Source organism: Stegostoma tigrinum, chromosome 2 (genome assembly GCF_030684315.1).
Source record: "Stegostoma tigrinum isolate sSteTig4 chromosome 2, sSteTig4.hap1, whole genome shotgun sequence".
Classification (NCBI taxonomy): Eukaryota; Metazoa; Chordata; class Chondrichthyes; order Orectolobiformes; family Stegostomatidae; genus Stegostoma; species Stegostoma tigrinum.
Genome location: NC_081355.1, coordinates 158833974 through 158848930, shown reverse-complemented (window position 1 = coordinate 158848930; position 14957 = coordinate 158833974). Strand labels below are relative to the sequence as shown.

The following is a 14957-nucleotide window of genomic DNA, read 5'->3' as shown; positions in this document are numbered from 1 at the left end:
GGAGTTAAAGAATTCAAATGCTACTACAGTAGCTGGTAACACCTGAATTAAATTAATTTTTTTTTAAAAATCAGCAATTAAAATTAATCTCGTTAGTGATGATCAATTAACTTTTGTTAATTGTTGCAAAAAGCCATGGGTTTTGCTAACAAACTTGTTAATGGTCCAGATGGATCTCCAGTCACACATGGTTGACTCTTGACTGCCTTCTGAAATGACCCTAGGTCAGTTCAAGGGCACCCACGATGGGCACCTCATGCATTGCCAGTGACACCTACACCCTACTGCAGAACTTTAAACAAACTGCTGTGCAGGTTTCTCTACCTAATCTGCGTTGGCATTATCACCACTTCATATTCATTCTTAGGGCTTTGAGCTACCATTCCTGATGTCATCAATCAGTCGAAATGTACATTGCTAAGAAGGATCCTGGATCTGCATGAAGAGCTCTGAAGAATGTACAGTACAAGCTCTGACTAGCTGTCCCAGTTCTTTAACTACCTACCTCGCTGTGTAGGGTATAATGATGCAGATCTCCCTGCAGGCAGAGAACTATTCTCGGGAGACCTTACTTAGCACACCATGAACCAATTGTACCTGCTGATTAACTGTCTGATCAATACCAACAATGTAAAAGGTGGGGCAGTGGCCTAGTGCTTTTATCACTGTACTGTTAATCCAGAGACCCGGGTAATGTTCTGGGGACCCAGGTTTGAATCCTGCCCTGGCAGATGGTGGAATTGGAATTCAATAAGTATCTGGAATTAAGGATCTAATAGAACACTACAGCACAGTACAGGCCCTTCGGCCTCAATGTTGCGCCAATCTGTGAAACCAAACTGAAGCCCATCTAACCGACACTATTCCATTATCACCCATACGTTTATCTAGATTTATATCATTGGTACCAATGGATGTCTTATACTCTGTACATCATCCAAGTCATTAACATAGATTTTACATAACTGAGGTCACTGCACAGCTCAGAAACTGACCCTTCGGTCCAACTCATCCGTGCCAACCAGATATCCCAATCTGACCTAGGCCTATTTGCCAGTATTTGGTCCATATCCGTCCATACCTTTCCTATTCGTATACCCAACCAGATGCCTTTTAAATGTTGTAATTTTTCCCGCCTCCTCGACTTGCATACATGCACCACCGTCTGCATAAAAAAGTTACCCCTTAGGTCCTTTTTAAATCTTACCTCTCTCACCTTAAACCTAGTTTTGGACTCCCCCACTCTAGGAAAAAGACCTTGGCTATTCACACTATCCACATGCCTCATAATTTTATCCCTCTATAAGGTCACCCCTCATTCTCCAACACTCCAGGGAAAAGTGCCCCAGCTATTCGGCCTTTCCCTATAGCTCAAACCCTCCAGTTCCAGCAACATCCTTGTAAACCTTTTCTGCAGCCTCTCAATTTTAAAGTCATCATTCCTACAGAAGGGTGACAAAAATTGTACGCAGTATTCTGAAGTGGCCTCACTAATGTCTTGTACAGACACAATATGACTACCACTTCAAGAACTCAATGTTATGACCAACGAAAGATGCGCTAAATGCCTTCCCTGAAGTCGTCCTGCTGGAGTTTGCCTTATCAAAATACAAAACACCTCACATTTGCGTAAATTAAACTCCATTTGTCACTCTTCGGCCAATCTGATAAAGGTCCCGTTGTACTCTGAGATAACCTTCCTCATTGTCCACCACACAACCTATATTGGCGTCATCTGCAAACTTACTAACTACACCTCCTATATTTGCATCCAAATCAGTTGTGTAAATGTTGAAATGCAGTGGACCCAGCACCGATCTTTGTGGCGCACCGCTGGTCACAGGCCTCTGGTCCAAAAAACAATGCTCCACCACCACTTTCTGTCTCCTATCTTCAAGGCAATTTTGTATCCAATTGCCCAGCTCCCCTGGACCCCAAATGATATAACTTTACTAACCAGTCTACCATGTGGAACCATGTTGTACGCTTTGCTGTTCCAAATAGATAACCAATATCAAAGTTCACCTATATCAATATTATTTGACAACTCTTCAAAAACCTCGATCATATTAGTAAGACACGATTTCCCACGCACAAAGCCGTGCTAACCATCTCTAATCAGTTCTTGCCTTTCCAAACGCATATAAATCCGGTGGAAGACTCACTAGTCTATGGTACTCTGGCTTTTCCTTATAGCCTTTCTTAAACAATGGCACCACATTATCCAACCTCCAATCTTCCGGCATCTCAGCCCATCCTTAACAGCCTACAAAGTTGTGGGAAAAACCTGATCAGGTCCTGGGAATTTATCTACTTTTATTCATTTTAAGATCTCCATCACCTCCTCTTCTGTAATATGAACTCTCTTCAATACATCACTATTTGTTTCTCTCAGTTCCCTAGCTTCCATGTCACTCTCCACAGTGAATATTGATGCAAAATATGTGTTTAGTATCTCTCCTGTCTTTTGTGTTTCCACAAAAGGATAACCAGGTTGGTCTTTAGGAGGCCTTATTCTCTCCATAGTTACTCTTTTAGCCTTAATGAATTTGTAGAATCTCTTTGGATTTTCCTTAATTCTATTTGCCAAAGCTATCTCATATCTCCTTTTTGCCCTCCTGATTTCCTTAACTACATTCTGGCTACCCTAATACCCTTTAAGGGGTTCACTCAATCCCAGCTGTCTATACCTGACATCGGCCTTTTTTGACCAAAGCCTCAATTTCTCTGGTCATCCAGCATTCCCTATATCTACCAGCCTTCCCCTTAATGATGACCATGAATCCATTGTTGATTGTTGGAAAAGCCCATCTGGTTCACTAGTCTCCTTTAGGGAAGGAAACTGCCATCCTTTACCTGGTCTGGCCTACCTGTGACTCCAGGCCCACAGCAATGTGGTTGACTCTTAACTGCCCTCTGGGGCAATTAGGGATGGGCAGTAAATGCTGCCTGGTCAGTGACACCCTCATCCCGTGTGTGAATAAAAAGGAAAAAATAAATGCTGAACGGGTGAATGAAGGAAAATCTCTTTCCTCTGGTGTGGCAAACCAGAAGGAGATATTGCTCAAAGTCAGGCCATGCAGGAGTGAAATCGGGGAGTGTTCATTCACACCATGTAATGAAAATCTACACTTCCCACAAAATGGCAATGAGTTTGTCTAGTATTGAAACCTGTAGCACAGGGGACCTTGTCAGTATGATTCCCTCATGGTGAAGCTTTACTCTTTGTCCTCGGTCTTATTTCAACAGCTGGTGAAACAGGTCACTTGGCACGGAAAAGGGGATTACTTAGCAACAGTTGTCCCAGACAACGGTAACGCACAGGTCCTCATCCACCAGCTCAGCAAGCGGCGGAGTCAGAATCCCTTCCGCAAGAACAAAGGCATGGTGCAGTGTGTGCTATTCCACCCTATCAGACCATTCTTCTTCGTGGCCACACAACGTTACATCCGTATCTACAACCTCCTCAAGCAGGAACTCACCAAGAAGCTCATGACTAACTGCAAGTGGGTGTCGAGCATGGCTGTGCATCCTGGTGGTGAGTTCTCTGATCGTTTTGTCCAGGAGGACTGCCCTGTTCGTTGACCGTGACCATGTAGTGGAGTTAAGGAAACCTGACTGGAAGTGAACCCATTTAATGTGGGGAAGTAGAATTTTTAGAGGTCACATTGTTAACTGATGTGGCAACGCAGCTATCCCACTCTGACTCCCTTTGCCTATGACTGCTGTCAGTGCTTCTGATCATTTTCTGTCCAGTAGCAGAAGTTTCAATGGTGACCAGTTCTGTAAAATATGAATTTTATGCTGAACTTACACCTCAGTTCCTTCCTCTCCCACAACTAAAATTTCTCAGATGTGGAATTGTCTTTGCACATTCCTGTCCCTTGCCCATCTCCTCATGTTTGTAATCAAAACAGTAATATCATGCCTTAGGTCAAAGAGTTTTACAGAAAAGTGTCAAACAAAATTAGAAGGCAGCAGAAACAAAGCCGGCAGAAACGAAGGTCAAACAGCAAAGCAATGTAAATGGTTAAATTGAGACGTGTGCGTTTGCAACAAAGTATAAATTGACAGCACAAATTGCCTTTATGGAGAAATGGTACAGGGTGACCAAGTTTGGCAGACAAATGTGGTGTTTGACATTAGGAAAGGATAGGCAAGAAACAGAAAGGAGATGGGGTTGGGGGTGCCAAGAGGGAGTTCAGTCAGTACATTGGTGAGAGAGGATCCTAGATAAAAACAACTGGGTCTAGAATCAGTTTGAATTGAGCTAAGAAATAACAGTGGGTAACAAATATTGGTGGCAGTTGTTTATGGGCCACTGAACAGTAATGTGATATAGATCCGGAATATAAAGTCCATTTAATCAGGGTACCATGCTCAAGGTTGACTTCAATTTACATGCAGACTAGAAAAACATAATTAGCTCTGTTGCTGTGGAGGATATATTCCTGGAAGGTATACATGATGGTTTTCTAGAACAGTGTGTTGACCCGATGGCGTCAACATCGACTTCACAGCTTCAAAACCCCTCTCCCTCCTCGTCACCCTCCCTGACCCCTGACCGAACCTGTCTATTTTCCTTCTCACCTATCCGCTCCACCCTTCCCACGGACCAATCACAATACCTCCTACCTGCATCCACCTATCACTCTCTCTCTCCTAGCCTTACCCTGGCCCCACCCCGTTCCCTCTATTTATTTCTGGGCTCCCTCCCCCTCCCCAGTCCTGACGAAAGCATAAAAATCTAACAGAATAAAGACTGTATTAGATCAAAGAAAGAGGCTTACAATCACTAAGAAAGTAGTAAGCCTGAAGATTGGAAACATTTTAGAATTCAACACTTTTGATCCACCTTTGCTGAAACGAAAACAGAACATGAATATAAACTGAGAAATCTAAAAATAGACTGTAAAAACTTGCATAGGTATGTTTTAAAAAAGACCACAAAAACAATCATGACTCATTTCTGGCAGGCACAAGAGAAATCTATAATTGCAGTTGCAAAAAGCAGTTCAGAAGGCAAATAGTATGCTGGCCATTTATAGTGAGAGGGTGTTTGTACAGGAGTAAAGGAGGCCTGTTGCAATTGTTGACCATCGGTGAGATTGCATCTGGAACACTCAGTAAGGCCTTAGCCTCCCTATGTAAGGGAAGATCTCCTTGCCATAGGAGTGCAGCAGTGGTTCACCAGACTGATTCCTGGGATGGTGGGAGTGTTTGTTAAGGAGAGTTTGGGAGATTGGGTTTGTATTCTTTGAAATTTAGAAGGACAAGAGGCAACCTCAGAAACTTAAATCAAACTGATATAACAAGGTGTGGAGCTGGATGAACACAGCAGGCCAAGCACCATCAGAGGAGCAGGAAAGCTGACGTTTCGGGCCTGGACACTTCTTCAGAAACCAGTATTGCAGTGTCCAGCTATTGCATTACTCCTTGTCAGAAAATGATCTGAGTATCTGTATATCGGTCCGCTTCCTTGGGGCACTGAAGTAACTGCTGAGACACCAGTATCCCTTCACCAAGTCTCCCGAAATTTACCTGTACACAGTACACCGACTGTGGCCACTCAGCTCGGAGTCAGTCACCTGAACTGAGGACATTTTCACTCTCCTGTGTACATATTTTTTTCCTAGTTATACACTTTTAATTAAATTGCACAAAGATACAAAACAAAATCAAGGTAACTGTCAACAAAGCATACAAAATTTACAGCGAATTGGGAAAGGAGAAATGAACCCCAAATCCCACCATGCAATCAGTTGACCAATCAGTCAACACTTTACAGGAAAAAAGGGATGATAACCAAACCCCAAAGCCCACCGTAGCTCGCCATTAGAAAAGTTGTAGGCAGAAGTACACACAAGATAAATTGCTGTAAACAAACAATAACAAATCAAAACATGCAACATTGACGCCCCTGACAAATCCCAACAACTGGCCCGGCACCACGCGCCTTCCAGCTCCTGGCCCGCCCCCATGCGCCTTCCAGCTCCCGGCCCGCCCTTACATGCCTTCTGACCACCTCTAGGACAGTCTGTTCCTATACCTCCCCAGGACGCTAGTTTTCGGGGTGACCTACCCACCTTCCTACTCGCGGGGCAACCTGTGCTCCTTCTGATGCTCGGGGGAACAGTTTCGAGACAACTTATGCATCATGCGGCTTTTGGAATAACCTACTTGCCTTCTGGCTCTGGGCAAGGCCTGCTAGACCCAGGGACATGCAGAACGTAGTACAGACAAAACAACCCATGCCCGCAGGTGGCAAACACACACTTTACAGTGTACATACAAATACTGAGACCATCCTTGAGTCCTGGTCAACTTGCAGAAACACAGCAGGCTCCCAGAGGCCAGGCCTACTGCTAAGGATAGAGCCCATCCATTAGGAGGCCTGTCTATTGCAGAGGCCTAACCCACTCATGGAAACACAGTCCACTTGCAAAGGCACAGCTGACTCATGGAGGCTCAGTCGGTGAAAACACGTGCAAAAGTAAAGTGCAAATACTTAAAACTGTGGTGCAAGGAACAAGCCTTGCTACCAGGTCATCTTTGCTTCAGTTCCAAAAATAACAGTAGCCGGCCAGTCGAATAAAGCAGTTCCCCGCTGAGAATTAAAATCCCGCGGTAACACTGGCTGTGACCCTACCAGCCTGGAAATCCGTTCTCAAAAAAGTGCAAAAGAATCCACAGTACCTCTGGCTGTAGCCGAGCCAGCTCAGGAGTCAGTCCCCTGAACTGAGAACATTCTGAATCTCCTGGCTATATCGGTCACCCAGGCCTCCCTGCTTGGCCCAGGTTAGCAGCACCAATCAAGGATCTCACCTGGTTCCGTTCACTACAGGCACCAACTCTTTTACGAGTTTCTCATGAAGCCTTCTAGAACCAAGATTAATAGACCTGAGGTGGATTATTTAGAACATTTGGCAAAGGAAGAGACATGTTGGTGATTGAACGACTGAATGGCTTCCTGTTTCAGTTCCTATCCATTGTCAGTGTTTCACTGGCCACATTAACACGGGGCTGACCTTTCCTGCTCCAGTTAATGTCATCTGTGCTTTCAAAGGGAAATCCCACCCCCTCTCCCCAAAGGGCTTTTCATCCTTCCTCATCCCTGGGATCAGCTGGGGAGCGGGTTCAGACCTGTATATGGATGCTAAATCACTGTTTTTTATTGTGTTTGCAGGTGATAACGTGATCTGTGGCAGTTATGATAGTCGTCTTGCCTGGTTTGACCTGGATCTGTCCACCAAACCTTACAAAATGCTCAGGTCTGTTCTTCACCAAGTAATCAGCTAATATGGGAGATCAAGGAAGGCAAGCCCCTGGGATGTCCAGCTGGGCATTACCAGCTTGCTGGAGTTCCCTATCTCCTGCCAGCCTTGCCAACATCTCCTGTGGGTAGGGGATTTTGAGCTACTGTCTGTGTGTTGCTGTGCACATTAATGTGCAGAAGCAATTTTGTTGATGTATTTCAGAATTTAATTATAAGGAAGGGAGGTAGTGCATAGTCTCTGCCCAGTTTGATAGTCACATCCACCTCAATTCAAAATCCACATTCTATTGTCATAGCTCAATAAATAAATCTAATCTATGGGCCTCTGGTGGGACTTGGGGATCACAATTTGCATTTTCTTTAATTTTTAAATGTTAATTATTGGCTAGACTAGTATTCACATGGATAAATAAGATTAGATTAGATTCCCTACAGTGTGGAAACAGGCCCTTTGGCCCAACAAGTCCACACTGCCCCTTGAAGCATCCCACCCAGACCCATCCCCCTATAACCCACTCACCCCTGAACACTATGGGGTAATTTAGCATGGCCGATCCACCTAGCCTGCACATGTTTGGACTGTGGGAGGAAACCGGAGCACCAGCCACTCAACCCTTCCAGCCAGCTGGCTGATCTAATTGTAACCCCAACTCAACATTCCTGCATATTGCTGATAATCTTTCGTCACCATGGGAATCAAGAATCTATCTACCTCTGTCTTAAAGATGTTTAAAGATTCTGCATCCACTACCTTTTGAGGAAGAGAATTCCAGACTCATCCCTCAGAATATTTACTCCGTATCTTCTGTCTTAAATGGACACCCCTTTATTTTTAAACTGTGACCCTAGTTGTTTTTTAGTTGCCAGTCACTGAGAATGTCGTGCTAGGTTATTTTCCTCAACTGTTCCAGTCCACGTTCCGTAGTTTCCATAGAAACACAGAAAATAGGAGCAGGAGGAGGCCATTTGCCCTTTTGAGCCTGCTCCACCATTCATTAGGATCATGGCTGATCATTCAACTCAGTAACCTGTTCCTGCTCTTCCAGTTATTTTTCTGATGGATCCCCACTGCTGATGGCAGCCTGATTGGTCTGTAATTCCCAGTATATTCTCTGCCTCCCTGATAAATAGTGGGGTTACACTAGCTGCCCTCCAACCTGTAGAAATTGTTCCAGTGTTTTTAGAATTTTGGAAGACGATCAGCAATTCTTCCACTATTTTGAGGGATAGAGACCTAGCCGCACAATTTGTTTTCTGTTGGAAGATTATTCTGATAGTCATAGTGTTCAAAGGTTCAGGGAAAAGGCAGGAGATTGGCATTTGGTAACTGTGCTGGAGTAATTCTGGATCTATCACCTGATAATAGACAATAGGTGCAGGAGTAGGCCCTTCGAGCCAGCACCACCATTCATTATGATCATCCACAGTCAGTATCCTGTTCCTGCCTTATCCCCATAACCCTTGATTCCACTGTCTGTAAGAGCTCTATCCATCTCTTTCTTGAAAGTATCCAGAGACTTAGTCTCCACCACCTGCTCAATACGTAGCATGTTAATCCCTCGCTCAGTGTTGACACTGTATGTTTAATGTAGCAGTACATATTTACTCTATTCATAGGCATCACAAGAAAGCTCTGCGGGGAGTAGCATTCCATAAACATTACCCGCTGTTTGCCTCCGCTTCTGATGACGGCACTGTTATTGTCTGCCACGGAATGGTTTACAGGTTTGTCTATTCCTTTGTTTTCTTTAATGTTTGACACATCTGGTTCACTAATGTGGTTGACTCGTGGCCACCCTCTGAAAAGGCCAAGGAAGACACTCAATTCAAGGGCAATTAGAGATGAACAACAAATTGTTCTTGTTCACATCCAAATGATCACAAAAGGAAAGAAAATGCTGCTTTCCTTGAGTGAAGAAACCAAGAGGAGGTTTGATGGAGTTGTTCAAGGTCTTGAAAGATTTAGATTGAGTAAATCAAGAAGCTAGTGTCTGACCAGCTGTTAGAGGACTCTGTTCTTTCTATTTTTGTAGAACATAGAACAATACAGCACAGAACAGGCCCTTTGGCCCTCCATGTTGCGCCAACCTGTGAACTAATTTAAGCCCCTCCCCCACACTATCCCATCATTATCCATATGCTTATCCAAGGACTGTTTAAATGCCCCAAATGTGACTGAGTTAACTACATTGGCAGGCAGGGCATTCCACGCCCTTACCACTCTGAGTAAAGAGCCTGCCTCTGACATCTGTCTTAAATCTATCACCCCTCAATTTGTAGCTGTGCCCCCTCGTACAAGCTGAAGTCATCATCCTCGGAAAAAGAGTCTCACTGTCCACCCTGTCTAATCCTCTGATCATCCACAAAACTAAAAAGTAACTTAGTGAAACATTTCCTCACTTTGTCAGTTACAAATGTGAGGACTGCAGTGCCCAAAACCGTTCCAAGGCATTTGAATAGTTACTTCAACAGGAAATGTCATGGTTATGGGAAAAGAGTAGGGGACTAAGATTGATTAAATAATTCTACCAAAGAGCTAAACCAGCAAAACGGGCCAAATAGTTGTGTGATTCGATGCATGTTTCCCTTCTTGTTCAAATGCCATGTTAATTTTTTTTAATGGTTTTGACCTTCCCCGAGCTTAGTGCTTGCTGACAACCCAGCTATTTGAGCACATTGATGGAGGTTCTCCCTTTGTTCACTGCACAGTCAGTGTTCAATTGGCTGATCTCTTCTGCACTGAAGATGTAGAAGTACTACCAATCAGAGAGACATTCATTCAGGGTTCCTGTTCCTAACTGTCGTCTGGTCTGAGCTGTGGGTTGTTGGGGATATGGGCCTGTTAGCCAATACAACGGGAAGGGTGATGGTGGACAAGTTACTGAAGAGCCACTGTTTCCTGCAAAACCACACAGGCTATGAATTAGCACCAGAAGGGGAGAGAATTAAACAGGTTATGCTAATGAAGATTCTTTTTATGCTTTCAGTGACCTACTCCAGAATCCATTGATTGTTCCTGTGAAGTTGCTGAGAGGCCACGAAATCACACGAGACCTGGGGGTTTTGGATGTGACTTTCCACCCAACCCAGCCCTGGCTCTTCTCAGCGGGAGCTGACTCCACCATCCGCCTGTTCACATAATGTTTAGCTGCTTGTACGGATGCACCAGACTTTGTTACCCATAACATAAAATTTTAAAAATTTAAGTCTCTTCCTTTCGTCCTACCACATCAAGCAGTGGATGGGATGAAGATGATAGTGTCTCTTGCCAGCCTTTGAGAAATTGGCCCAGACTTTTCCCATTAAGCAGCAGTTGACCATGTTATGCACACTACCCTTCCCCATACATTGAACTAAATCACAAGTGAGACACTTTGCTCTCCCATTGTTACCTCCGTATACTTCCCCACGCAGAGTCACTTAGTATTTCAATGGGACTTACGCTATAGCGGGGCATGCAAGCTCAGTATTTCTGTTTAAAGGGTTTCTTCCTAAAGTACCAGAGCAGCCACAGAGATCTCACAAGTTCGGCTCAACATAGGAACAAAACAAATCCACCTGATCTTAGAACCCCTGACATCTGGTTGTATCCTTGTCCTGTATTACCTCTTATTATTAATAGCATCATTTTCCCTTCATTCTGAAAGTGGAACCTCATAGGTGAAATTTATCCACTTTCAAGGATGGCTATTCCACTTCTTAATATGGGAGAGCTGTTGGCAATGCTGAGCGAGTGTCTCAGGCTTCAATAACCAACCCAGTCCCTCAGTGGAAGCTGAAGGTGTTCAGGCTGCAAACCTTTTCATCAGGCCCTAGGGGCAGGTAGTAACAGTGTAGCAGGCTCTTGGTCAGCCATGCCTTCTGTGGTGACCAACTGCTAGCTAACTGTTCCAGGAAGACAAGCTAATGGAAGCAGAGGAATCCATCACAGAAATCCATTCCAAGTTGAATAATTATCCCCACTCTAGATCGACTCTTTCATTAAACATTCAGCATTTTGAACACTTAGAAGGCAGACTTAAGAGCAATTCCAGTTTCTTCATATAACTAGAGTCTCTGAACCCTCTTTACCATTCAGTAAATGAGCTCCGTACCCTCAGCAAGTGTCTCATCCTTTTTTCAAAAAAGTTTGGCAACAACCTGAATTGAAACAGGAGATTTGTTGGAGAAATAAAATGGAACCAGAAAGGAATGTTTTCAAATCATATACATTTTTAGATCTTTGTATAATATGTACCATATTTCCACTGATTTAGTGATATTACATTCAGCAGTTTTATTATTAAAGACATCTCTACCATTTTATTAGATTTGATTCATTTACACATTTAAAAACAGTGCCAGGCAATTGAGAATCTAACCATCGCTGGGTGTGGAGTTGGTGATATCTGTCAACCCCTTCTCTTATGAATCAGGGAACAAACTGCCATCACATCCCACTTTTTAACACTAATTTTCCTTTCTGATGATCCAACATGCAACAAATGGAGGCTTGGCATTTATAACAGCTTTAAACGATATGAATGGGGGTTGGTGGGTGTAAGCCTCACTGAACTATTTGAATTAGTTCCTGTATTTAACTTTCCTGGAATCTCCAATCCAGCGAGTCTGCATGTGTAGCACGCAGGCAGCCAGCCAGCATCAGTGCTGTACTTGAGCTTTAAGGTCACTGTGTGCATACCTACACCAGTGTTGGCCACCAATTCTGTTTCGGCGACAAGCTTTTGTGCCAATGCCCAGTTTCTTGCAGGGCTAGTGCCACATGGAAACTGACACACTGGCAGTGTGCTCCTGGGACACACAGAACACTGCCTCCTTCCTTCTTGAAGGAGTTACTACAGCAAGAGGCTGGAGAACCCTGCCTGAGAATTATAACCCAGTCATCAGTCCTTATTGGGGGCTGTTAGGGAGGAAGCTCAACCAAAACCCTCTGATGCAGAATGAGAGGCTGACGTTCAACTATGTGACAGTCTAGCCCAGGTAACTTCCAATCCATCCAGGCCCACCTTCATGTAGAGATTAGATTCCACTCTATCCCCAGATCTTAGGTTCAGCTCATTTAGCAGCTACACAGATCTGTATTTGAATTCACTGAATCTTAACTTGCTTTTGCTGTAGAGAGGCACATTTTGGACAGAAAATTAGCATTTTGTGCCCAATTGATGGAGAACAAAGTGAATCAGATTTAAACAGCTCAAACTTAAGGCCAGACAACTCATTTATAAATGAGCAGCAACTTACCAGTGCGCTCATGACAGTTACTCAATCTAACTGGAACCCTGTCTTATTCTGGACTCTCAAAAAGAGAACTTGGAGAGTCATGGGGCTAGGAAAGAGATGAAAAGTCCACAATCACTTGTGGATTGGACAGATATCTCACATGGCCTGTTGGAGAAGCTGGAACTGATCCTGCCAAAGTGTGACACAGCTGGAAGGCACAATTCATCCATTAAACCATATTTTTGGATCACTATTTTCAGAAACTCCCAACTTTAAAAGGAGGAGGTGGGGGTGGGAAAGAAATCCAGTCGCGAATCAGCCACATCCACTGGTCCATGCCAGAAAAGAACGTGGGTAAAGGAGTGGATGCCAATGCTGTCACGCTCATCGGTCTGGCCACTGCCTGAGGTTTTTCTGTACAAGGTGTAGGCCCTCAGCCACTGCGCTGGCTTCTTCAATAAATGAGATCTCATGAGTGGGGGGGGGAGGAACCTAACCAAAAAAAGGGGGGGAAAATATGAGGCAACCGATTGTGTCGATACCCTGACAATTCTGGAACTGGTGGTCGAGTGTGAATTAAATAGAATTGGAATGAATTTGAGTTTCTGGAAGGGAAATGGGGATACTGACAAAGGTATGAAAGAGCAAGTGATGAAGAGGTGGTGAACCCTCTCATAGCCAGGGCTGTATCAGGTGGGGGTGGGGGCAGGGGGTGCATGTTGAACATTGTAACATTTGGAGCCATTCACAAATACACTACAGTCTTTGGTCACGGCCACTGATTGGTCAGTGTGCACCCCCCAGCCCCTTCCTGTAAACATGAATCCAAGGGAAACCAGTCTCCGCTTGCAGAAAAAGAAGCCTCTTCACACATCCTACTGACCATCACAATTCGTGGAGAAGACTCAGAGCTTCGGCTGCCTTGATCCGGACACTGGGAACACCGTCACGCAGGAGCAGAATGATTGCTGGGAAGGAGAAAAGTCTAATTAGAGCATCTCTTCAAACAGTCAATGGTGCAGACCACCAGGATCAAGATTCTTCCTTCAGGGAGAACTCAGCTACCCTGGTCTCCCCACCACTGCCCCCCTACAACACCACATCAGTATTCAACACAAGAACCACATGGTGACTCAAATGGCAGATTTCATCAGATTATTAAAAGAACCAATAATCTCACTTTTGTTTCCCATGGGATGTAGGTGTTTCTGACAAGGCCAGAATTAATTGCCCTTGAACTAAACTTATTGCTAGACACAAAGAAACCTACAACACAGGAACAGGCCCTACGGCCCTCCAGGCCTGCGCCGATCAAGATCCTCTGTCTAACCTGTCCATCTATTTTCTAACGGTCTGTGTCCATTTGCTCCCTGCCCGTCCATGTACCTGTCCAAATATATCTTAAAAGACGCTAAATGTGTCTGCATCTAACATAACACGCATAACATTCCACGCTAGGGCAATTCTAGACAGCATTTGGGAATTATATGGCTATAACCTGAGAAAACAGGATGTGCAGAGAGACCTGGGTGTCCTCGTGCACCAGTCGCTGAAGGTGCAGTGGGCAGCAAAGGCAGCAAATGGTATGTTGGTCTTTTATAACAAGAGGCTTTGAATACAATCTTGCTGCAGTAAGGCCTTGGTGAGATCACACCTAGAATGGTGTGTGCCATTTTGGTCTTGTGAGAGAGGAAGCATGTTCTGCTATGGAGGGAATACAAAGGTTTACCAGATTGATTCCGGAGATGTCGGGTCTGACATACAGGAGAGACTGCATTAGTTAGGATTATATTTGCTGGAGTTCAGAAGAATTGGAGTTCAGAAGAATTAGAGATCTAAGAAACCTACAAAATCTCAGACCAAAATTCTAACAGGGCTAAACATGGTAAATGCAGGGAGGATGTTTCTGATAACAGGGGAGCCCAGAACCAAGGGTCACAGTGTGAGAATGCAGGGTAGATTATCTAGGACAGAAAGAAGAAACTTCTTCACTCTCAGTGGTGAGTTTGAGGAGTTCACTCCCGCAGAAAGCAAGCAAGGTTAAAACAATGATTTCAAGGAAGAAATGCCTATGGAAGAAAAGCTAACGAAGTCAAAGGATATGGGTGAAAGCAGGAGCAGGTATTGAGTTGAACGATCAGTTATGAACCTAATGAATGGTAGAGCAGGCTCAGACTTCCAGGAAGGAACATAGGAGCAGGAGTAGGCCATTCATCCCATCATAAGCCTGCTCCACTTTTCAATGCGATCATGGCTGTGTGTGATCTAACGTCGTATTCCATATCTCTTCATACCTTTGTTTCACAAAAACTCTAAGTTAAATTTAAAATTAGTTGATCTAGTTTGTGGAAGTGTGTTACAAACATCAACCACCGTGTGTAGAAGCGCTTCCTATAATCACTCCGGAACATTCTGGCCAAGATTATACACAATATCTACCAGTTCTAAATCCCTGTCTTTT

At 44.2% G+C, this 14957-nt stretch overlaps 2 protein-coding genes across 3 annotated transcripts in view; one reads left to right on the top strand and one right to left on the bottom strand.

Annotated features, from left to right (window-relative positions):
• Positions 1-11576, top strand: part of bop1 (BOP1 ribosomal biogenesis factor) — a 160599-nt gene extending 149023 nt beyond the window's left edge. The window contains exons 13-16 of the mRNA XM_048552036.2: positions 3250-3538; positions 7187-7271; positions 8894-9001; positions 10264-11576. Coding sequence (XP_048407993.1) covers positions 3250-3538; positions 7187-7271; positions 8894-9001; positions 10264-10417 — 636 coding nt within the window. The 3' untranslated portion in view covers positions 10418-11576. The remainder of the gene's footprint in view (positions 1-3249; positions 3539-7186; positions 7272-8893; positions 9002-10263) is intronic.
• Positions 11492-14957, bottom strand: part of mroh1 (maestro heat-like repeat family member 1) — a 69124-nt gene continuing 65658 nt past the window's right edge. For both annotated transcript variants that reach the window (XM_059640611.1, XM_059640607.1), the window contains exon 43: positions 11492-13464. In XM_059640611.1, the coding sequence (XP_059496594.1) occupies positions 13382-13464 (83 nt within the window). In that variant the 3' untranslated portion in view covers positions 11492-13381. The remainder of the gene's footprint in view (positions 13465-14957) is intronic.